This window comes from Microcaecilia unicolor, chromosome 2 (assembly GCF_901765095.1).
Source record: "Microcaecilia unicolor chromosome 2, aMicUni1.1, whole genome shotgun sequence".
NCBI classification, from domain to species: Eukaryota; Metazoa; Chordata; class Amphibia; order Gymnophiona; family Siphonopidae; genus Microcaecilia; species Microcaecilia unicolor.
In genome coordinates this window covers 250,228,059-250,253,776 of record NC_044032.1, presented here as the reverse complement: position 1 = coordinate 250,253,776, position 25,718 = coordinate 250,228,059, and the positions used below count along the sequence as shown (strand labels likewise).

The 25,718-nt window shown below is 49.6% G+C and overlaps 1 protein-coding gene across 2 annotated transcripts in view; it reads right to left on the bottom strand.

The window, feature by feature from the left end:
• Positions 1-25,718, bottom strand: part of SYN1 (synapsin I) — a 557,871-nt gene that overhangs the window by 27,734 nt on the left and 504,419 nt on the right. For both annotated transcript variants that reach the window (XM_030193892.1, XM_030193893.1), the window contains exon 9: positions 7,853-7,955. In XM_030193892.1, the coding sequence (XP_030049752.1) occupies positions 7,853-7,955 (103 nt within the window). The remainder of the gene's footprint in view (positions 1-7,852; positions 7,956-25,718) is intronic.

Sequence of the window (25,718 nt, the reverse complement as noted above, 5' to 3'; positions counted from 1 at the left end):
TTCCAGGTCAAGTACTTCAGATGGCAGGAATTCAGTGGCTCAAAAGGAGGTTTCATCAGCTGGGTGAGAACGACATTGAGATCCCATGACACTGTAGGAGGCTTGACAGGGGGCTTTGACAAAAGCAAACCTCTCATGAAGCGAACAACTAAAGGCTGTCCTGAGATCGGCTTACCTTCCACACGGTAATGGTATGCACTGATTGCGCTAAGGTGAACCCTTACAGAGTTGGTCTTGAGACCAGACTCAGACAAGTGCAGAAGGTATTCAAGCAGGGTCTGTGTAGGACAAGAGCGAGGATCTAGGGCCTTGCTGTCACACCATACGGCAAACCTCCTCCATAAAAAGAAGTAACTCCTCTTAGTGGACTCTTTCCTGGAAGCAAGCAAGATGCGGGAGACACCCTCTGACAGACCCAAAGAGGCAAAGTCTACGCTCTCAACATCCAGGCCGTGAGAGCCAGGGACCGGAGGCTGGGATGCAGAAGAGCCCCTTCGTCCTGCGTGATGAGGGTCGGAAAACACTCCAATCTCCACGGTTCTTCGGAGGATAACTCCAGAAGAAGAGGGAACCAGATCTGACGCGGCCAAAAAGGAGCAATCAGAATCATGGTGCCTCGGTCTTGCTTGAGTTTCAACAAAGTCTTCCCCACCAGAGGAATGGGAGGATAAGCATACAGCAGGCCCTCCCCCCAATCCAGGAGGAAGGCATCCGATGCCAGTCTGCCATGGGCCTGAAGCCTGGAACAGAACTGAGGGACTTTGTGGTTTGCTCGAGATGCGAAGAGATCCACCAAGGGGGTGCCCCACGCTTGGAAGATCTGGCGCACCACTCGGGAGTTGAGCGACCACTCGTGAGGTTGCATAATCCTGCTCAGTCTGTCGGCCAGACTGTTGTTTACGCCTGCCAGATATGTGGCTTGGAGCACCATGCCGTGACGGCGAGCCCAGAGCCACATGCTGATGGCTTCCTGACACAGGGGGCGAGATCCGGTGCCCCCCTGCTTGTTGACGTAGTACATGGCAACCTGGTTGTCTGTCTGAATTTGGATAATTTGGTGGGACAGCCGATCTCTGAAAGCCTTCAGAGCGTTCCAGATCGCTCGCAACTCCAGGAGATTGATCTGCAGATCGCGTTCCTGGAGGGACCAGCTTCCTTGGGTGTGAAGCCCATCGACATGAGCTCCCCAGCCCAGGAGAGACGCATCCGTAGTCAGCACTTTTTGTGGCTGAGGAATTTGGAAAGGACGTCCCAGAGTCAAATTGGACCAAATCGTCCACCAATACAGGGATTTGAGAAAACTCGTGGACAGGTGGATCACGTCTTCTAGATCCCCAGCAGCCTGAAACCACTGGGAAGCTAGGGTCCATTGAGCAGATCTCATGTGAAGGCGGGCCATGGGAGTCACATGAACTGTGGAGGCCATATGGCCCAGCAATCTCAACATCTGCCGAGCTGTGATCTGCTGGGACGCTCGTACCCGCGAGACGAGGGACAACAAGTTGTTGGCCCTCGCCTCTGGGAGATAGGCGCGAGCCGTCCGAGAATCCAGCAGAGCTCCTATGAATTCGAGTCTCTGCACTGGGAGAAGATGGGACTTTGGATAATTTATCACAAACCCCAGTAGCTCCAGGAGGCGAATAGTCATCTGCATGGACTGCAGGGCTCCTGCCTCAGACGTGTTCTTCACCAGCCAATCGTCGAGATATGGGAACACGTGCACCCCCAGCCTGCGAAGTGCTGCTGCTACTACAGCCAAGCACTTTGTGAACACCCTGGGCGCAGAGGCGAGCCCAAAGGGTAGCACACAGTACTGGAAGTGACGTGTGCCCAGCTGAAATCGCAGATACTGTCTGTGAGCTGGCAGTATCGGGACGTGTGTGTAGGCATCCTTCAAGTCCAGAGAGCATAGCCAATCGTTTTCCTGAATCATGGGAAGTAGGGTGCCCAGGGAAAGCATCCTGAACTTTTCTTTGACCAGATATTTGTTCAGGGCCCTTAGGTCTAGGATGGGACGCATCCCCCCTGTTTTCTTTTCCACAAGGAAGTACCTGGAATAGAATCCCAGCCCTTCTTGCCCGGATGGCACGGGCTCAACCGCATTGGCGCTGAGAAGGGCGGAGAGTTCCTCTGCAAGTACCTGCTTGTGCTGGAAGCTGTAAGACTGAGCTCCCGGTGGACAATTTGGAGGTTTTGAGGCCAAATTGAGGGTGTATCCTTGCCGGACTATTTGGAGAACCCACTGATCGGAGGTTATGAGAGGCCACCTTTGGTGAAAAGCTTTCAACCTCCCTCCGACTGGCAGGTCGCCCGGCACTGACACTTGGATGTCGGCTATGCTCTGCTGGAGCCAGTCAAAAGCTCGCCCCTTGCTTTTGCTGGGGAGCCGAGGGGCCTTGCTGAGTCGCACGCTGCTGACGAGAGCGAGCGCGCTGGGGCTTAGCCTGGGCCACAGGCTGTCGAGAAGGAGGATTGTACCTACGCTTACCAGAAGAGTAGGGACCAGTCTTCCTTCCCCCGAAAAATCTTCTACCTGTGGAGGTAGATGCTGAAGGCTGCCGGCGGGAGAACTTGTCGAATGCGGTATCCCGCTGGTGGAGATGCTCTACCACCTGCTCGACCTTCTCTCCAAAAATATTGTCCGCACGGCAAGGCGAGTCCGCAATCCGCTGCTGGAGTCTATTCTCCAGGTCGGAGGCACGCAGCCATGAGAGCCTGCGCATCACCACACCTTGAGCAGCGGCCCTGGACGCAACATCAAAGGTGTCATACACCCCTCTGGCCAGGAATTTTCTGCACGCCTTCAGCTGCCTGACCACCTCCTGAAAAGGCTTTGCTTGCTCAGGGGGGAGCGCATCAACCAAGCCCGCCAACTGCCGCACATTGTTCCGCATGTGTATGCTCGTGTAGAGCTGGTAAGACTGGATTTTGGCCACGAGCATAGAAGAATGGTAGGCCTTCCTCCCAAAGGAGTCTAAGGTTCTAGAGTCTTTGCCCGGGGGCGCCGAAGCATGCTCCCTAGAACTCTTAGCCTTCTTTAGGGCCAGATCCACAACTCCAGAGTCATGAGGCAACTGGGTGCGCATCAGCTCTGGGTCCCCATGGATCCGGTACTGGGACTCGATCTTCTTGGGAATGTGGGGATTACTTAGTGGCTTGGTCCAGTTCGCAAGCAATGTCTTTTTTAGGACATGGTGCAAGGGAACAGTGGACGCTTCCTTAGGTGGAGAAGGATAGTCCAGGAGCTCAAACATTTCAGCCCTGGGCTCGTCCTCCACAACCACTGGGAAGGGGATGGCCGTAGACATCTCCCGGACAAAGGAAGCGAAAGACAGACTCTCAGGAGGAGAAAGCTGTCTTTCAGGAGAGGGAGTGGGATCGGAAGGAAGACCCTCAGACTCCTCGTCAGAGAAATATCTGGGGTCTTCTTCCTCTTCCCACGAGGCCTCACCCTCGGTGTCAGACACAAGTTCACGGACCTGTGTCTGCAACCGTGCCCGACTCGACTCCGTGGAGCCACGTCCACGATGGGGGCGTCGAGAGGTAGACTCCCTCGCCCGCATCGGCGAAGCTCCCTCCGCCGACATAGTCGGGGAGCCCTCCTGGGAGGTGGCCGCAGTCGGCACCGCACGCGGGTACCGACGTCGGGGACCTCACCTCGGGCGATGGGCCAGCCGGCGCCGCGCTCGACGGTACCGGAGGCGCAAGCACCGCCGGTACCGGAGGGGTAGGGCGCAACAGCTTTCCCAGGATCTCTGGGAGAACGGCCCGGAGGCTCTCGTTCAGAGCGGCTGCGGAGAAAGGCAGAGAGGTCGATGCAGGCGTAGACGTCAGAACCTGTTCCGGGCGTGGAGGCTGTTCCGGGCTGTCCAGAGTGGAGCGCATCGACACCTCCTGAACAGAGGGTGAGCGGTCCTCTCGGTGCCGATGCCTGCTGGGTGCCGACTCCCTCGGCGACCCAGAGCTCTCGGTGCCGACGCGGGGAGGAGACCGGTGTCGATGCTTCTTCGACTTCTTCCGAAGCATGTCACCGGAGCTCCCCGGCACCGACGAGGAGGACGTAGAATCCAGCCGTCGCTTCCTCGGGGCCGAGGCCGAAGGAGGTCGATCTCGGGGGGGCTGTACCGCAGGAGCCCTCAGGGTAGGGGGAGACCCACCCGAAGGCTCACCGCCACCAGCAGGGGAATGGACAGCCCTCACCTGCACTCCAGACGATGCACCACCGTCCGACGACATCAGCAGACGAGGTCCCGGTACCACCGACGTCGATGCAGTCGCCCGATGCCTCAGCGCTGATGCAGAGACTCGATGCCTCGATGCACCCGATACACTAGCAGCCGAGGAAGAAGGTCTGGACGCTGACGACGTCGATGCACTCGATGCCCCCGGTGCCGATGCCGACGAAGAGCCCGAGAACAAAACGTTCCACTGGGCCAATCTCGCTACCTGAGTCCGCCTTTGTAACAGGGAACACAGACTACAGTTCTGAGGACGGTGCTCGGCCCCCAGACACTGAAGACACGACGAGTGCCTATCAGTGAGCGAGATTACCCGGGCGCACTGGGTGCACTTCTTGAAGCCGCTGGAAGGCTTCGATGTCATGGGCGGAAAAATCACGCCGGCGAAATCAAAATCCGAAATGACGAAAGTGAGCACCAAAAGTTTAAGGGAGAAAAATCTCGACCGAGGCCGAAAAGAGGCCTACCCTGACGACGAAAGAAAACTTACCGGGGCAAAATCTGAAAAATACGGGAAGGGGCAAACGAAACCCGAGAGGGCTTCCGGAGCACTTCCCAAACAGTTTTTAAAGATTTTCCGAAGAAAAAACACGTCGAAAAAGGACGCGCGAGGTCGACTTTCCGGGGCTCGACACGGCGAAAACACAACCGTACCGAGTGCGGACGAAAGAAGACTGGCCAGCTCGAGCCGGTTTCGGGCGGGAAGACAGCCGCGCATGCGCGGTGCGCGCGAGGGCTAGCAAAGGACTTTGCTAGTGAAGATTCCGATTGGAGGGGCTGCCGTGGACGTCACCCATCAGTGAGAACAAGCAGCCTGCTTGTCCTCGGAGAATGTATTGTACTGCTTTGGGATCTTGTTAAATACTTGTAACCTGGATTGGCTACTGTTGGAAACAGGATGCTGGGCTTGATGGACCTTCGGTCTGTCCCATAAGTATAGCCATACTGGGACAGACCAAAGGTCCATCAAGTTCAGCATCCTGTTTCCAAAGCTTATGTTCTTATAGTGCAATATAAAAACTGATAGAATGCAACTCCAAGGGGAGGTAGGAGGGGCAATGTGGATATTCATTTGCTGTCCTCAGAGAAAGCAGTTACTCACCTGTAGCAGGTGTTCCCATTTAACCCTCCATTGCTCCATGTACAAAATAAGTACCTGTATATAATATGTAAACAGCTTTGACTGTAACCACAGAAATGCAGTATATCAAATCCTATCCCCTTTCCCCTTTTTGAGAACAGCAGGGTGCATATTTCCACATATGGGTAATATCATCCGACGGAGCCTGGAGTGGACACATTCCCCAGCCTTTTAACTGTAGAAGCTTTTGAAGCAGTACCGCATATGCATGCACCTTCCTGCCTGAGTGCCATGCTAGACCAAGGCAGTCTAATGTTATAGCTAAGAGAATGCAACTCCTAGGGGAGAAGGGCGGGTATATAGAAATATATATCCTTCTATCCTCAGAGAACACCTGCTTCAGGTGAGTAATTTTGCTTTCTCTGAGGACAAGCAGAACTCAACAATTCCAAATATTATAATTCCAAGCTACTAGGTTTACTGAAACAAAAAGAGGAAAATAAAAACAAGACCTGCAACTAGCTAAGATCAACAGTAGCAACAAGAACATGGTACTAATTTTTCCTTTTTTTTTTTGTACAGCCTGGAACAGAAGCAAAAAAATGGGCCTGAGAGGTGGAGTTGGATTCTAGACCCCGAATAGACTCTCAGGACTGACTGGCCAAACCAGTTGTTGCATTGGGAATCTTGCTCAAGGCTCAAGTAGTGAAATGGGAATGTGTCAACAAAAGACTACATTGCAGCTTTGCAGATCTCCTCAATAGAGACTGATCTCAGGTGGGCTACCAATGTTGCCATGGCTCTGACTGTGTGAGTTGTGACATGGCCCAGCCCAGCTTGAGTGTAAGGAAAGGAGATGCAACCCACTAGCTAATTGGATAACTGGCTGCCTCCATCCTGTTTGGGTCAAGAGAGACAGAAAGTTGGGTGGAACGTCTATGGGCTTTAATCTGTTCCAGATAGAAGGCAAAGGCTCTTTTGCAGTCCAAAGTGTGCAGCATGCTTTCACCAGGATAGGCATGAGGTTTTGGGAAAAATGTTGGTAAAAGCAATTGACTGGTTAAGGTAGAATTCTTACACCACTTTAGGAAGGAACTTAGGATGTGTGTGGAGAACTAATCCGTCATGATGACATTTAGTGTAAGGTGAATCGGATACTAGATGGAGCTCGCTGACCCTGCAGACTGAAGTGAGTGCTACCAAAAACAGGACCTTCTAGATCAGGTACTTCAGGTGGTAAGCATCAAGAAGCTCAAAAGGATCTTTCATCAGTTGTGTGAAGAAAACAACATTGAGGTCCCATTACACTGTAAGAATTTGACTGGGGTTTTCAGCAACAGCAAACCTCTCATGAATCGAACAACTAAATGCTGTACAGAGATGGGCTTACTCTCTACTCAGTAATGGTAAGCACCAGTTGCACTGAGGTGAACCCTTACAGAATTCATTTTGAGACCAGTCTCAGAAAGGTGTAGAAGCAGTTTTTGTATAAGACAGGAAAAAGGTTCTAGGGTCTTGCCTCACACCAGACAGCAAACCTCTTCCACTTGAAACCATAAGACCTTCTAGTGGACTCTCTCCTAGAAGCAAGCAAAACCTGAGAGACCCCCTCAGGCAAATGTAAGACATCAACTTCTAAATAATCAAGCTGTGAGGGCAAGGGACTGAAAGCTGGGATATAGAAGGGATCCCCCATTCTGGGTGATGAAAGTCAGAAAAAACTCCAATCTCCACAGCAACTTGGAAACGAAATCCAGCAGCAAAGGGTACCATATTTCCATTGGCCATCATGGGGCAACGAGGAACATGGTTCTCCGGTCTTGCTTCAGTTTCAGCAGAAGTTTTGCTATGAGAGGTATTGGAGGATATGTGTATGCCCATCCCCCAATCTAGGAGAAAGGTATCCAAAGCTAATCTGCTGTGCGATCCCAGTCTGAAGCAGTACCAGGGGACTTTGTGGTCAGGTGAGTGGCGAAGAGGTCTACTGAGGGGGTGCCCCACTCTTGGAAGATCTTGTGGACACTGAGAAGAGAACACAAAGACATGTCCTCCCTGCTCTGTGAACAAACGAAGACTAATTGGGAATCTAGCGGAAGTCATCCAGGTCCTTCCACAGCTAAGTCATTCCCTGCTCTGGTGGACATTTTGGTTGAATTTGACTGTTTCTCAACACCATCACTGCAGATGCTAGGACTGCCTATCTCCATATAGGCCACTACTGAGAAAGCTTGCCTCTTACAGCTAACATTAACTGCTTCATTCCATGCCATATGAGCAGAAAGTGACCTACCTATGTGGCTAAAAGTGATGCAATCTACCTCTTTCCTGGCTGCACAGGCCAGGGAGCCCATGTGCATCCCAGTGATGCAGCCCAGCTAATACTGCCTGCATTTCAGCCACATGGACCAGCTGACACCGTCTGCTTCTACCCATTTCTCTCACAGATTATGATGCCATCTGCCTCTTTCTGGGCCATATGGGTATATGCATGCTGGAATTTCAGTACCAGGACACAAAGATACATTTCTCTTACCTCAATTATGTGGTCACTTCCATCTTTCCCATGCAAGGCTTCCACAGCACATATATCCAAACCCCCAAAGATATCAGAGCAAGTATCCACCCAGAGTTTGTACCTGGAAAGAAAACAGAAGTGTCGATGCTAAGGAAAAGAAAAAGCTGAAGAGTCATATATGCTGTGGTAAATAAAAATTTTATGCAAATTTTGAATCTGTAGGAATCCCAGATCTATAGAAAATGGAAAAATGCAATCTTTCAAACATAATGATCTTGACATTTCTATTTTTGAGGGTAATTTGCCAGTGAATTACTCATGATAATCTCTGATCTTCACCTTCAAACTCTTGGTAGTTTTAGGAAGGCTGTAAGACTTTATGAGTGCTTTATCCACTCCAACAAAGCACAAACAAAAAGTTTAAGCAGTTTTAATTCATTAAGATGCATTTCAGTAATAGGGAAGAGAGCCACCATGTATAAAAATTATAAAGGCAAAACTGAAATTCAGTATCTAAGTACAAAGAAAGGTGAAATTTATTCATGCCTTTTGTCCTCCTAGCACAGATGGCAAGAGTGGCTCATCTCAAAGCTGGAGATTTACCACGGCTATGCTGGAGTCTAAAGGCCGAGTGAGGCTTTTCTTGCAGGTCCTAGCCATGTCTTACACCAGCTCTGGCAATCCAAAAACTGACATATTCTATCCAATAAATAGAAAATACAATTCTTTTTTCTACCTTTGTTGTCTAGTCATTTTATTTTTCTAATTGTGTTGCTCCCAATCCCTGGTTTCTGCTTTCCTCTGTCTTCTCTTAACTCTCTTGCTAGGGTTTCTTTGTCCATTTGGCACTTCTTCTTTCTCCATGTCCACCATCCATCTTCTCTCTGTGTCCTTATCTGCCCCGTCTAGCATCTCCCCTGTGTCCCTGCCCCTATCCTCCTGCCACATTGAGCATATCCTCTGTGTCCCTATTCTTGTTCTATTTATTTATTTATTGCCCCTCTCTTTCTCTATGCCTCCCCAAATGTCTCTGGTCCATCATCTTTTTATCTCTCTTCATTCCCTCCTGTCACCCCCCCCCCTAAGACCAGCATATCTTCATTTCTTTTTCTTCCCTCCTGCCCCCTGTCCCCAGGGGTCCAAGTGTTCCTCTCTCTTCCCTTACTCCTGCTCCATTCCTCCCCCTTGTGGGTCCAGCATCTCTCCTTCTTTTTCCTTCCCTCACAGGTCCTAGCATCTTCCTCTCCACTCTTTCAGTCCAACAAGATTTCCTCTCTCTTCCCTCCCTCCTGTTCCATTCCCCCTAACATGGGTCTAGCATCTCTTCCTCCTTCCCCCATAGGTCCTGGTATTTCTTTCCCCTCTCCCCCTGGTCCCAGCATCTCTTTCTCTCCATCCAATTCCCCATCCCCCTGCCCCAGGATCCCTTCCTCTCTCTCCATTTTCTTCCCTACTTCTGCAGCTCAGCATCTCTCACTATCTCCGTCTTCTGCCCCCATGATTTCCCAAACTTGCTTGTGGCTGGTAGTGCTGAGGAGACTGCTTCTGGCCAGCCCAGAACCTTCCCTCTGCCTTGTTCTGCCCTCGTAAACCAGAAGTAGTGTTAGAGGAGGCAGGATGCAGCAGAAGAAAGTCCTGGGCCAGCCAGAAAAAACATCAATTGATTTACATGAAAGGGAAAAATCATTAACATGATGGAATAAAATACAGGCAATTTCTGCACACTCATACAGCTCTAGAATAGTAGACTGGCCCCTTGAAGATTTTGAAAAACTGGACGTGTGAACAAGAAAACTCCTCCATACCCACAAGGTCATTTATACCAATCAGTGTATGCCAGAGCTGAAGGAGGAATGAGTCTCATAGAAAACAGATCAAACCTATCAAGCTATCATCAAAGGCCTCCAGGCTTACTTAACAGCACTGTCAGATCCAAATGCACAAAAGGTGTTGAAATATGAAAGAAAACTTCCAGAATCCATTTCCACAAATATAGACAACAGTTCCGACCAGTGTTTAAGGCATGATTGAGAATCCATTAGAACCAAAAGGGAAGAAAGCAGAAGAATTTGCAAAGGACAAGAGAAAAATTTTTCAAGGAATTAGACCAGCAGGTGAGAAACAAGTGGCAAATGCATATGTACAGCAGGAAGTACAAAGTCTTATTCCAGGAACCATTCATTGAGCAACACTGGACACATGAATGCTAAAGGGAGGATAATTGCATCCCAGGACATTGGGTTATGGACAAGACGGTTTACAGCAAGCAGGGCCACTGCAAGGGGGAGGCATGGGGGCAAACTTTCCTGGGCCCGGCCTTCAAGGGGGGCCCGGCACTGGGCCACGGGGTATGTCTCTCTCCTGCTCCTATCAAGAACCGGTCCTGGCACACAGGAGCAGGTGAGACAGACTGCAGTGCCGGGCCTCTCTTGGAGGCTGGGAAGGAGCAGACGCACTGATGTGGGGTCCCTGCCCACTTCGTCAGTGCATCAGTGCGTCTGCTCCTTCAAGGCCTCCAAGGGGGGCCCGGCACCGGGATCTGCTGGCAGTCCGAAAGTGAGTGACGGGCAGCAGTAGCAGCTGCATTCCAGGTTGGGCCCAACGGCTGCATCTTGAGTGTGGGTGGGGCAGCAGCGGTGGCCCTACCCCAGGCCCAGCTCTGTCTCTCAGAGGCCCTGACAGCAAGCACTGAAAAAACTGGTACCACATACATCTGTAGACTCTGTAAGAAAGAGCTGGAAACAGTCATTCATCGTGTAGCTGGCTGTGAAGTTCTAATGGCAGAAAATCTATACACAGAAAGGCACAAGGTGGCATGACTAATCCATTGGAAACTTTATAAACACTACAACATTGCTGTGCCAGAAAAGCTTTGGAATCATGACCATAAGAGAATCATGGAGAATAAAAAGGTTATGATCATCTGGGACATCCTAGTTCTGACAGATAACAAGTTGAGTGCCAGGAAATCAGACATAGTGGTGAAAGAAAGACACTAGAACAGCACTGATTATAAAGGTGTCATTCCCATGCGACTACTCCGAGACCAAGAACATGTGGCAGAATGATATAGAAATATTTCCCATTGTTTTGGGTGCCACAGGCCTGATTAAAAAGAATTTTCAACGTACCTGGATAAACTGCCTATACACATAGCATCTTATGATTTCCAGAAAGAAGTTCTCTTTGGTATAATGCAAATTTTATGGTGAGTGTTTGCAGTACATTTGAGAGACAATACCCACATGCCCTGGCTTAGGGGTGAGGTTCATTTCTGTCCTGGTATATGCAAGACTAGCCTAATGGAGACATTGCACCTCAAGAGAAAAATCATTTTTGGTAAAAATGAGGGAACTTATGAAGGCAAATAGCCCCTTCCACAAATGACAAGTAAGGAGCCCTAAATGACAGGACTTGTAAGTTGAAGACATGCCTGTCCAAGCAACCAGAAAACAAAGTTGCTCACCTGTCTGAGGACAGCAGGATGGATATTCTTACTCTTCAGTGATGTCATACAGTGCCAGGGTGGGAATGCTCCCCAACGTCTATTCCAGAAGATTTTGGAAGCACCTCATTGCACGTGCATGTGCCTTCCTATCCATTGCTGTCACGCGGGACCAGTTCAGTCTAGTATGGATATGGTAGAAAATGTTGCAGAGCAAGATGAATAGCCCTTGCTTCCTGGTAGTTGATGGAGCAAGCAGCCTCCAGCCATGACCATCCACCCTAAGCAAACTGGCTGAATGAACTCCCCACCTGTGAGGCTCACACTGGTGGTCACCATAACCAGTTAGGAGAGTCCAAAGAATCTCCCTTGAGTAGATGACCAGGCTGGTGCCTCCTTAGGGCTATTGAAAGACAAAGACAGGAGTCAAAGCCTCGAGATGGGCTCAATGTGACTACAGTGCCCTCTGAAGTGGATACATGTGGCCCTTCACCCATGGCACCAGTTCCTGTGTACAAAGGGTTCTCTTCTCTGACTGAGCATCCATTCTACTGGAAGGAACATGGTCCCCCCCACCTGGTGCTGAAGCATACTCTGAAAATTCTCCAGTTCTTGCAAGAGCACTAAGTAGCTCTCTGTGTAATTCACCATCCAGCCAAGATGTTCCAATAGGCAGATCATGGCCACCATTGCTTCCCTGGAATGCATCTCTGAATCAGCCCAAATGAAACAATCATCCAAGTAAGGATGCAGTTTGATTCCTGCTTGAGCTGCACTGCCACCATCGCCATGACCTTGGAAAAAGTGAGGAGTACTATGGTTAGGCTGAAGGGCAGCGCCCTGAACTGAAAATGTCTGCCCAATACACAGAACTGCAGGATGTGTTCCTGAGCCTCCCTGTCACAGAACATCTAGCATCCACCTGGGGATAACCCTGCAGCCATTGGCAGGGTCTGTCCCCAGCACTGCTGAGGTCTGCCTATACCTGCCGCTTGTGCTCTATAGTAGCACCCTCCTCCCCACTGACTGGGTCTCACTTGCCTCTGTGTGAGTCTCCCACTCTCAAGTTATTCCCCGGTGTCTTCTAGGTTACTGGGGCCACACACTCAGGGGTTCCACAGTTCCTAGAAAGCACACACAGACCTAAACCACAAACCACCAGGATTCTTAGTCAGTTGAGGACAACAGAGCCAATAAGCTAATAAGGTTTACTGTCACGAAATTAGAACAGTGAACCATATAAAACAGATGGAAAAGTAACAGGCAATAACAGGTAACTGAATAAAGATCAATATTAAAACTGTCTAAACACTTTGTCACTACCTGGGAAGCTTCAGGAAGTTAACTGCTCACAAGCCTTGAACAGGGTCTCAGGACAGAGATGCTTACCTCTGTGCTCCCTTACTGAGACTAAAGATTACCTCAGAATAGGCAGGAAAAAACTGTCCCTTCTGTAACAGCTTTACAAAAACTTTTTAAAAAAGACAGTCATCATCTGCTGGCCAAACAAGGGAAATGCACTAGGGAACAAATATGACATACATTCACTTAAGAAGTTACCAGGCCCACCCAATCTTGGCTCAGGCACACCCAGTCTTTTGTGACCCTTTTCATCCACCCACCATGCAGCACGAGATCCCTCCTGTTGCACCTTGCCGGGTCCGGGACCGGGACCGCGTCTCTTTGCCTGCCGCTACTGCTTCCTGTGCTGGCCCGGAAGTTTACCTCAGAGGAGGCAGGACTGGCACAGGAAACAGTAGCGGCAGGCAGAGAGCCACGGTCTCCAGCCCCCCCCCCCCTTGTCTTCACTACCGGGGGGGGGGGGGGGGAGGTATGTTGGTGGGTTTCTGGGCAGGGATGGGCTCGATGCCAAGATTAAAATAATAATTTTTAAAAAGGTTGTATGTTTTATGTTGGGTGGGAGTGGTCTCTGCAGCACCCAAGACATTAAAAAATATTAAAAAATAAAAAGCTTTGTATTTAATGCTGGTTTGCTTCAGGGTGGTGGAAGGGGGAGATTGGGAAGAGCAGGGTAGATGCCAGACTATGGAGGGATAGGTAGAGGGTAGAACAGGGCTGACGCTAGGCTGCAGGGAGAGGTGGGGACAGTGGCGTTCCTGGCCTGGATGGCACCCGGGGCGGAGCGCCGATGCGCCCCCCCCCCCCGCTAGATGACACCTTCCCCCCCCCGGCGAAATGACACCCCCCCGGGTGCACGCCGCTGGGGGGGGGGTTGCCGCGGCGTGCGCCTGCTCCTCCGTGTTCGCTAAACTTCATTCGTTCACTGCAGCTCCCTCTGCCCCGGAACAGGAAGTAACCTGTTCCGGGGCAGAGGGAGCTGCAGCGAACGAACAAAGTTTAGTGAACGCGGAGGAGCAGGCGCGCGCCGCGGCACCCCCCAGCGGCGTGCACCCGGGGTAGACCGCCCCCACTCCTTGGTACGCCACTGGGTGGGGAAGTTAGGGTAGAGCTGATGCCTAGCTGCAGGGATAGATGGTGGGGATGGGAAGGATAGGGCTGATGCTGGGCTATGAGGATGGATGGGGGGGAAGGGAAGGGTATGGCTGATGCTGGGCTACAGGACAATTTTTAATTTTTGGTTCTCTATTCTATAATTGATGAGTTGGTTTGTGTTCTGCATGTGACTGAGGTGAGAGATTCTGCTGGCATGTGGTTTCTGTGGTATGAGTCTGACTTGTCTGAATTTTCCAATGGAATGTGTATTGCTGCTACGTATACTCACCTCTGCCTTTATAAAAGTACTGTTGTTGGTATTTGTGTTCAGAATTGGTGTTAAGGAGCTTTGTTGCAGGCTTTAGTGTTACTTCACAAAGTACCTGGCAGTGAAGGGAATTTGTATTGCTATTATTGAGGTGCTACCAGAATTTGAATACATTTTTCCTGTGTAATTATATTGCAGGATCCTGCCATGTGTGTTGAGAAGTTTGTCGTTGTAGTAGACTTTAAGATATGGGATAATGTAATCGTATTTAAAAATATTAATTTTTCCATTAAATATGTATGTGGTTATGTTGATGCATGGCAGCTGTTGGGCAGACTACTTAGAAATCCATTATCAAGTGCATTATTTTGTAGTATCACAAGAAACACTACTATATACAAAGTGCCCACCCATATTAGCTCTGGGCCCAACCAAAATCTTAGGTCTGGCTACACCACTGGAAATCACAGACATAAATCCCCTGTTTCGTCACACTCCCTAATTGTAATATGAAGATAGCCCTCCACAAGATCCAGAGAGGTCACAAATTTGCTTGGCCTTTCAGAGGCTATCACCAACCATAGCAACTCCATGATAAAAAGCAAGAGACCTGCAAGGGTACATTGATTCCCTTCAGGTCCAAGATGGGGCGAAGGGAGTTGCCCTTCTTGAGAATGACAAAATAAATTAAGTAGCAGCCTTGCCCCTGTACCTGGCAGGGCACTGGCTCCACAGCCCTAAGATGGCGCAACTAGCGTAGGATGACTCTGACTGCCTCTATTTTTAGAGTGTAACTGCAGGGGGACAAAATAAAGACACCAGAAATTGGCTCAGCAAATTCCAGGGAATACCCCTGTTGCACCACTCTCAAAACCCACTGGTCAGAAGTTATAAGAACTACTACTAATCATTTCTATAGCACTACTAGAGGTATGCAGTGCTGTACACATTATATGCAGGTACTTTCTCAATCTACTTTATTTTTGTACCTGGTGCAATGGACAGTGAGGTGATTGCCCAAGGTCACAAGGAACTGCAGTGGGAATCAAACCCAGGTTGCAAGGATCAAAGCCCACTGCACTAACCATTAAGCCACTCCTCCACATAAGAATATAAGTGTTGCCATACTGGGAGAAACCGAAGGTCCATCAAGCCCAGTATCCTGTTTCAACAGTGACCAATCCAGGTCACAAGTACCTGGCAAGAACCCAGAACAGTAAAATAGATTTTATGCTGCTTATCCCAGAAATAAGCAGTGGATTTTTCCCCAAGTCCATCTTAATAATGGTTTATGGACTTTTCTTTTAGGAAGTTATCCAAATCTGTTTTTAAACCCTGCTAAGCTAATTGCTGTTACCACATTCTCTGACAACGAATTCCAGAGTTTAATTACACATTGAGTGAAAAAATATTTTCTATGATTTGTTTTAAATTTACTACTTAACAGCTTCATTGCATGCCTCCTAGTCCTAATATTTTTGGAAAAAGCAAACAAGCTATTCATGTCCACCCATTCCATTCATTATTTTATATCATATCTCCCCTCAACCATCTCTTCTCCAAGCTGAAGAACCCTAGCCACTTTAGCCTTTCCTCATAGGGAAGTTGTCCCACCTACTTTATCATTTTTGTTGCCCTTCTTTGCATCTTTTCTAATTCCACTATATCTTTTTTGAGATGTGGTGGCCAGAATTGTACACAGTATTTGAGGTGTGGTCGCACCATGGAACGATACAAAGGCATTATAACAGTCTCATTTTTGCTTTCCATTCCTTTACTAATAATACCAAACATTCTATTTGCTTTCTTAGCTGCCGCTGCACACTAAGCAGAAGGTTTCAAAGTATCATCAATGATGACACCTAGATTCTTTTCCTGGTTGGTGACTCCTAATGTGGAACCTTGCATCACATAGCTATAGTTCGGGTTCCTCTTTCCCACTTGCATCACTTTGCACTTGCTCACATTAAATGTCATCTGCCATTTGGATGCCCAGTCTCCCAGTCTCATAAGGTCCTCTTGCAACTTTTCACAATCCTTTTGTGATTTAACAACTTTGAATAACTTTGTCATCAGCAAATTTAATTACCTTAGTAGTTATTCCCATTTCTACATCATTTATAAATATGTTAAAAAGCAGCGGTCCCAGCACAGATCCCTGCATAACCTCACTATCTACCAGTGGTGTGCTGGTAAATTTTTAACAACAGGCTCTCTCCCTCATCCACCTCTGCGCCCCCCCCCCCCCCCCCCCCCCCCCCACACACACACACACAAATTGCAGAGCTGGCTATTTCCAGGGAGAGAGTTAGCTGGTAAAGTATTAACAACAGGCTCTCTCTGCGGGCATAGCCTGCCCTGCTCACAATGAGCTCCTTTTATTACCGACCAGACAGAGATAAGAGTTTTCAGTTTTGGCACAGTATAAGTTATCACAAGAAAAAAATATAAGAAACCCAATATGGGCTGCATTAGGGGCTTATATAGCCCATTTATGTATAAACAAAAGAAATCTGCATGAAACAAAATATTTATTTTGACTAATAAAACCACTTCCCCCTGAAACATGTTCAAAACAGAATAATCCATTTGTGTAAAAAGGTAAACTTCTACAAAACAGATGAAGATCTGATTCCATGTGTGCCCCAATGAAAGGAGAGTTTAATTCTACTTCCATTTAATTTCAATATTCCATCAACTTTATAACACCAGGCTTCCCATGGTAGATTACAACAACAACAGTTAAGACAAACCCAGGCATCAGGAAACAGGTTATCCTCACTGAAATTTAGCCATTCATGCCCATTTTGCCATTGCTCTTTCTCTCCCATCCAGAGTAGTGTTCTTTGTTATTATTATTAAGCTATCTTACCCCCTCCCCCGTCCTTCCTTTTCACATTTTATGTTTTTTTTTTGTCAATTTAAATAAATAAATATTAGATTGCGCCGCGGGGCCTTTACCTTGCTGGCTGGAACTTAAGTGATCCTTCTTCTGCCGACGAGGAGGACTGGATGACGATAGCTGGTGGCCGGCAGGGGTGTGATCGTGTGGAGGACTGTCTGTGCACTAGCAGTGCAGGAAGCAGAAGGTAAGGCGGGAAGGCGGCAAGGCGCTACGTGCGGTCGCGGACAGAGCCAGAGGAGCCAAACACCTGCTGCAGGAGCCGTTACACAAGCGAAGGGCGCACTCACTGGAGCGCAGGGTGCCGCAGGGGGAGGAAGGCGTCGTGTTGTAGCAGATGGGCAGGACTCGACCGGAGAGGCGGAGAGAGAGCGAGAGGAGCCGCTGGGAGGAGCCGCTAGTAGGAAGGACGCATTGGCAAGGTGGAGAGAGAACAAGACTGCAAGAGGACTGCAGAAGATATTGGTTTGCACCAGGGTGGTCCGCCCCCCCCCCCCCACCCCGCCCTCGGTACGCCACTGGAACCAGCACAAGGAGGCAGGGCCAGCCTGCCACCAATATCAGGTGACAGCTGGTGTGTGCGGGCATGCGATGCGTGCCCCCAGCCAGGGAAAAAAAAAACTTTGTCCAGTCCCTGCTGACAGCTGAGCTGAACAACTGGCTCGCAAAATTGTTCACAAATTAACAACCGGATCTGCAGAGCCGGTGCGAGCCGGCTCCAGCACACCACTGCTATCTACCCTTCTCCATTGAGAAGGCTACTCCCAGTTTTTAATCCACAAAGCGAAGTTTCTTACCTGAAGCAGGTATTCTCCGAGGACAGCAGGCTGGATATTCTCACGTGTGGGTGACGTCACGTCGGCCCCGGAGGAATTTTAGTAAAAATCTACAAAAGTCTCTTTTGGAGCGTTCCACCGCGCGTGGCGCTCCCACTGCGCATGCTCGCACGTAGTTTCCCGCCCGTCGCGCGGTCACGCTCCTCAGTTGAATCCAATAGATGAAAAGAAATCAACTCCAAAGGGGAGGAGGGAGGACAAGCACTCCGAGGACAAGCAGGCTGATATTCTCACGTGTGGGGTATCCCTAGCCCCCAGGCTCACTCAACACAACAAACATTGGTCAATTGGACCTCGCAACGGCGAGGGCATAACAAAGATTGACCTGAAACAAGAAACATCTAACTGAGTGCAGCCTGGAACAGAATAAAAATGGGCCTAGGAGGGTTGGAGTTGGATTCTAAACCCCAAACAGATTCTGCAGCACTGACTGCCCAAACCGACTGTCGCATTGGCTATCCTGCTGAAGGCAGTAGTGAGATGTGAATGTGTGGACTGATGACCACGTCGCAGCCTTGCAGATCTCTTCAATAGTGGCTGACCTCAGATGAGCCACTGACGCAGCCATGGCTCTAACTTTATGAGCCGTGACATGGCCCTATAAAGTCAGCCCAGCTTGGGCATAAGTGAAGGAAATGCAATCTGCTAGCCAATTAGATATGGTGCATTTCCCGACAGCAACTCCCCTCTTGTTGGGATTAAAAGAAATAAACTGGGCGGACTGTCTGTGGGGGCTCGTCCGCTCCACGTAAAAGGCCAATGCTCTTTTGCAGTCCAAAGTGTGCAGCTTGCTTTCGCCAGGACTTGTATGAGGACGGGGAAAAAATGTTGGCAAGACAATTAACTGGTTCAGATGGAACTCCGACACCACCTTTGGCAAGAACTTAGGGTGCGTGCGGAGGACTACTCTGTTATGATGAAATTTAAGATAAGGAGCATGAACTACCAGAGCTTGGAGCTCACTGACCCTACGAGCTGAAGTAACAGCCACCAAGAAAATGACCTTCCAGGTCAAATACTTCAGATGGCAGGAATTCAGTGGCTCGAAAGGGGGTTTCATCAGCTATGTGAGAACGACATTGAGATCCCATGATACTGGAGGAGGTTTGACAGGGGGCTTTGACAAAAGCAAACCTTGCATGAAGCGAACAACTAAAGGCTGTCCAGAGATAGGCTGACCCTCTATACGTTGATGATAAGAACTAATTGCACTAAGGTGAACCCTTACTGAGTTGGTCTTAAGACCAGACTCTGATAAATGCAGAAGGTATTCAAGCAAGGTCTGTGTAGGACAAGAAAAGGGATCTAGGGCCCTGCTGTCACACCAGACGGCAAACCTCTTCCATTTAAAAGAGTAACACAGTTTAGTGGAATCTTTCCTGGAAGCAAGCAAGACTCGGGAGACACCCTCAGAAAGACCCAAAGAGGCAAATTCTAAGCTCTCAACATCCAGGCCGTGAGAGCCAGAGACTGGAGATTGGGATGTAGAAGCGCCCCCTCATTCTGAGTAATGAGAGTTAGAAAACACTCCAATCTCCACAGTTCTTCGGAGGATAACTCCAGAAGAAGAGGGAACCAAATCGGACGCGGCCAAAAAGGCGCAATCAGAATCATGGTTCCGTGGTCTTACTTGAGTTTCAGCAAAGTCTTCCCCACCAGAGGTATGGGAGGATACGCGTACAGAAAGCCTGTTCCCCAATGAAGGAGAAAGGCATCCGACGCTAGCATGCCATGGGCCTGTAGTCTGGAACAGAACTGAGGGACCTTGTGATTGAATTGAGTGGCAAAAAGATCCACCGAGGGGGTGCCCCACGCTCGGAAGATCTTTCTGGCGACAGCCATGCTCAGTGACCACTCGTGAGGTTGCACTATCCTGCTCAACCTATCGGCTAGACTGTTGTTTACGCCGGCCAGATAAACGGCTTGGAGAAACATGCCGTGTTGGCGAGCCCAAAGCCACATCTGCACAGCTTCCTGACACAGAGGGCGAGATCCAGTGCCCCCTTGCTTGTTTGTGTAGTACATCGCAACCTGATTGTCTGTTTGAATCAGAATAATTTGGTTGGATAACCGATCTCTGAAAGCCTTTAGAGCGTTCCAAATTGCTCGCAACTCCAGGAGGTTGATCTGAAGACGCTTTTCCTGAAGGGACCAAGCTCCTTGAGTGTGAAGCCCATCTACATGCGCTCCCCACCCAAGTTGAGATGCATCCGTCGTCAGCACTTTTTGTGGCTGAGGAATTTGGAATGGGCACCCCAAAACCAGATTGGATTGAATTGTCCACCACTGAAGTGAATTTCAAAAGTCGATGGACAGCTGGATCACATGCTCTAGATTCCCTGTAGCTTGAAACCACTGGGAAGCTAGGGTCCACTGAGCCGATCTCATGTGAAGACATGCCATGGGAGTTACATAAACTGTGGAAGCCATGTGCCCCAGAAGTCTCAACATCTGCCAAGCTGTGATCTGCTGAGACGCTTGAACCTTGGAGACTAGAGGCAGAAGGTTGTCTGCTCTTGGCTCGGGAAGACAGGCACAAGCTGTCTTTGTGCACAACAGATCCCTATGAATTCCAATTTTTGAACTGGGTTGAGATGGGACTTTGGGTAATTGATGACAAACCCTAGTAGCTCCAGCACTTGAATAGTCATCTGCATGGACTGTAAAGCCCCGTCGTAGGAGGTGCTCTTCACCAGCCAATTGTCCAGATAAGGGAACACATGCACTCCCAGTCTGCGTAGAGACGTTGCAACAACTGCCAGGCACTTGGTAAAGACCCTGGACGCAGACGCCAAGCCAAAAGGCAGCACACAGTACTGAAAGTGCTGCGTTCCCAGCCGAAACCGCAGATACTTCCTGTGAGCTGGAAGTATCAAGATGTAAGTATAAGCATCCTTTAAGTCCAGAGAGCATAGCCAATTGTTTTCCTGAATCATGGGAAGAAGGGTGCCCAGGGAAAGCATCCTGGACTTTTCTCGAACCAGATATTTGTTCAGGCCCCTTAGGTCTAGGATAGGAAGCATCCCCCCTGTCTTCTTTTCCACAAGGAAGTACCTGGAATAGAATCCCAGCCCTTCTTGCCCTGGTGGAATGGGCTCGACCGCATTGGCGCTGAGAAGGGCGGAGAGTTCCTCTGCAAGTACCTGCTTGTGTTGAGAGCTGACGGACTGAGCTCCCGGTGGGCAATCTGGAGGCTTGGTTTCCAGATTGAGGGTATATCCTAACCGGACTATTTGAAGAACCCACCGGTCGGAGGTTATCAGAGGCCACCTTTGGTGAAAAAATTTTAACCTCCCCCCCGACAGGCAGATTGCCCGGCATGGACACATTTATGGTGGCTATGCTCAACTGGAGCCAGTCAAAAACCCGTCCCTGGTTTTTGCTGGGGAGCTGCAGGGGCCTGTTTGGGCGCACGCTGTTGACGAGAACGAGCGTGCTGTGGCAGAGCCTGAACCGGCTGTCGAGAAGTAGGAGTGTACTTACGGCCCCTAGAGGTGTAAGGCGCACTGCTCTTCCCTTTAAAAAACTTCGTAGATGAGGAAGAGGAAGCGGATGCCGAAGGCACCTGGCGGGAGAGAGAGTCCATAGCGTTATCACGCTGATAGAGATGATCAATCAACTCTTCGACCTTCTCACTGAAAAGATGATCCCCCCAGCAAGGGATATCCGCAATTTTCTGCTGAGTTCATTCCTCCAGGTTAGAGTCTGCGCATCACTATACCCATAGCAGAAAATCTGGATGTCATATCGCAAGTATCGTAAATGCCCCTGGACAGGAACTTGAGACACGCCTTCTGCTGCCTGACCACTTGGCGAAAAGGCTTGGCCTGTTCCGGTGGGAGTGCATCAACCAAGATCTCAAGCTGCCGCACTGAGTTCCGCAAATGAATGCTCGTGAAGAGCTGGTACGACTGAATTTTGGAAGTGAGCATGCCAGCCTGATATGCCTTCCTCCCAAAAGAATCCAAGGTTCTATGTTCTTGCCCCGGGGGCGCCGAGGCAAAGTTCCTAGAACTCTTAGCTCTTCTGAGAGCGGAGTCCACCACCGCAGAGTCATGAGGCAACTGAGGCCGGACGAAACTGGGTTCCCCGTGGATCTGATACTGAGATTCAGCCTTTTTGGGAATAGTTGGACAAGAAAGAGGCTTCTCCCAGTTCCTCATCAGCACTTCCCTGAGTGTATCATGAAAAGGAGCTGTGGTAGAAGACTTAGGTGGAGATGGATAATCCAGGACCTCGAGCATCTTAGCCCTGGGCTCATCCACAGTCTCCACAGGGAAGGGAATGGCCTCAGACATTTCCCGCACAAAAGATGAAAAAGACAAGCTCTCCGGAGGGGAGAGCTGACTCTGAGGTGAGGGGGTCGAATCAGATGGAAGACCTAGAGAATCCTCGGCAGAGAAAACTCCATGACCCCCATGTTCACCAGATGAGCCATCATCGGATGGGGCTAACAACTCAGAAAGAGCAGCCCGGATCCAAGCCCGTCTCGACATGGAGGTGCGGTGACCTCAAAGACGGTGTCGAGAAGTCGACTCCTCAGGAGACTCCGGTGAAGCTTCCTCCATCGAAGGCAATGGAGAATCGACCTGGGAGGCTGCCGACCCTGATACCGGAAGTGGTACCGGAGAAGGAGACCTCACCACCGGCGAAAGGCACAATGCCGCAGGAGCCTCCGGCACCGTCAGTACCGGTACCTCCGGTGCCGGGCACAAATGGTGCAGCACCGCTTCCATGAAATCAGGAAAAATAGCCTTGATGCGCTCATCTACAGAAGCTGTCGGGGAAGGCTGCGGTGCCGGTGTGGGCTTCAGAGGCAGAATCTGCAGAGGCTGGGGAGCCGGTACCGGGCTGCCAGACAACCTGCATGTCGATACCTCCATAACAGAGGGAGAGCGATCCTCTCGGCATCGACGCTTCTCAGGTACCGAATGCTTCGATGACCCGGAGCTTGCGGTACCGTGTTGAGAAGGAGAACGATGACGGTGCTTCTTGGCCTTCACCCAACACCCATCATCGAGACTCCTCGGTACCGGTGAGAAAGACGTGGAATCCACACGCTTCCTCAGAGCCAGGTCAGATAGAGGTCGGTCCCAGGGGGCCTGCAAAGCAGGAGGCGCCGAGGCAGGTGGAGACCCGCTTGATGCATCACTGCTCCCAGCGTGCATCGGTCTCTTGGCAGCCTGTACCCGGTCTCCCAATGCCAACGCTGCCCTTGACGTCGATGGTACCGATGTCGACATCGAGGTACCGGACCCAAAAAGCTTTTCTCTTTGGGCCTCTCTAGAAAGCTGAGTGCACTTTTTCATTTTTAGGCACAACTTACAGCTTTCCTGAAGATGGTTGGGCCCAAGGCACTGAAGGCACCAAGAGTGTGGATCAGTGCCAGAGATGGTCCGGTTGCAGCGGGCGCATGGCTTGAAGCCGCTGAGCGTCTTTGATGACATCGCGGGAAAAATCACCTCCGCGAAATCAAAGGACGCGATTGTGTCAGAAAAAAAAGACACAAAAAAAGGGAAAAACCCGATCGAGCGACCTAAGAACAGTCGCAACGAAGAAGAACGGAAACTTATAAACGAAAAAACTAAGAAATAACGGAACTCTTTTTTTTTTTTTTTTAAATAAACTCACAAAGTCGCTGAAAACAACAGCGAAAGAAAGAAACTTCTTCTCCAGGGGCGAGGGAAAAACACTGTGCGATACGAACTCCGTGTCTTCTCAGACGCGAAAAAGAAAAAACTGAGGAGCATGACCGCGCGACGGGCGGGAAACTATGTGCGCGCATGTGCGGTGGGAGCGCCACATGCGGTGGAACACTCCAGAAGAGACTTTTGTAGATTTTTACTAAAAATCCTCTGGGGGCCGACGTGACGTCACCCACATGTGAGAATATCAGCCTGCTTGTCCTGGGAGAATAAGAATTTACCTCCTATTCCATGACTCTCTAATTTCCTCAGGAGTCTTTCATGAGGTACTTTATCAAATGCCTGTTGAAAATCCAGATACACAATATCAACCAGGTCACCTTTATTATCTACATGTTTGTTCACTCCTTCAAAGAAATGTAGTAGACTGGTGGGTCCACTCGTGGTAAAAGAGGCAGAGTCTGCTACCCACCTTTACCTACAAGGGGCTCTGCTGACTCTCATTGGGGCCCTTTGAATCTTGCTGAGGAAGATGTGGTTCCCTAGTCCCTTGCCCTCTAAGCCCCATGAAAGGCAAACTTTTCTGAACTTTCATAGCCAAAGGAGAGTCCACAGACTGCCGACACAGGTGGTAATGGCCCCAGTCCTTAGAACAAGACCAGCCCCCAAGAGGAGTCAGATGGTTAGTCATGATGGTCCTCTGGGACTGAGGATGGTCCCTGAGGTCCTTCATGAGCCTTTCTAAGTCATTTCCAAACAGCAAGTGATCCCTAAAGGGCAGCCTACTTAAGCATGCCTTGGAGGATGCATCTGCCACCCAATGTCATAGCTAGAATCAGGGAAGCCACTGAACATGAGGAGCAATCCAAACAAGATCCATACAAGATCATAAAGCACATCTGCCAAAAAGGCCACCCACTGATTCCAGGCAAGCCATCTCTGGATATTTCAGCAACTGCTGGGTCCACCATCAGAAAACTTGGGCTACATAGACCCACACATGGAGGCCTGAATGCCTACTGCTGAGAAGGCAAATGACTGCTTAACTAGTGCTCTACCTTTCAGTTGTGATCATGCTTAATTAAGTGCTGAACCCTCCTCTCCTGGAATAGTGATCTTCTTACTCATGGCCATAACCAAATCATCAACATAGGGAGGCAGAATAATTTGTACAGCTCCTCATGCGGTGGCAGATAGAGTCTACCCAAGAGCATGGTACCCCTCAAGACATTCTGGCACCTCACACTCTGCCAGGACTATCTGGAAGAGGGCCCTGTGGAGTGGAAAGGCCTTGGGCAGCTTTTGTAGACCCTAAAATATGGAGCCCCATCTGACACCTCCGTCTGAGTCGATACTGAGATGTGCAAAACAAAGGACATGGAGCCAATCAGGTGTACATAAGTACATAAGTAGTGCCATACTGGGAAAGACCAAAGGTCCATCTAGCCCAGCATCCTGTCACCGACAGTGGCCAATCCAGGTCAAGGGCACCTGGCACGCTCCCCAAACGTAAAAACATTCCAGACAAGTTATACCTAAAAATGCGGAATTTTTCCAAGTCCATTTAATAGCGGTCTATGGACTTGTCCTTTAGGAATCTATCTAACCCCTTTTTAAACTCCGTCAAGCTAACCGCCCGTACCACGTTCTCCGGCAACGAATTCCAGAGTCTAATTACACGTTGGGTGAAGAAAAATTTTCTCCGATTCGTTTTAAATTTACCACACTGTAGCTTCAACTCATGCCCTCTAGTCCTAGTATTTTTGGATAGCGTGAACAGTCGCTTCACATCCACCCGATCCATTCCACTCATTATTTTATACACTTCTATCATATCTCCCCTCAGCCGTCTCTTCTCCAAGCTGAAAAGCCCTAGCCTTCTCAGCCTCTCTTCATAGGAAAGTCGTCCCATCCCCACTATCATTTTCGTCGCCCTTCGCTGTACCTTTTCCAATTCTACTATATCTTTTTTGAGATACGGAGACCAGTACTGAACACAATACTCCAGGTGCGGTCGCACCATGGAGCGATACAACGGCATTATAACATCCGCACACCTGGACTCCATACCCTTCCTAATAACACCCAACATTCTATTCGCTTTCCTAGCCGCAGCAGCACACTGAGCAGAAGGTTTCAGCGTATCATCGACGACGACACCCAGATCCCTTTCTTGATCCGTAACTCCTAACGCGGAACCTTGCAAGACGTAGCTATAATTCGGGTTCCTCTTACCCACATGCATCACTTTGCACTTGTCAACATTGAACTTCATCTGCCACTTGCACGCCCATTCTCCCAGTCTCGCAAGGTCCTCCTGTAATCGTTCACATT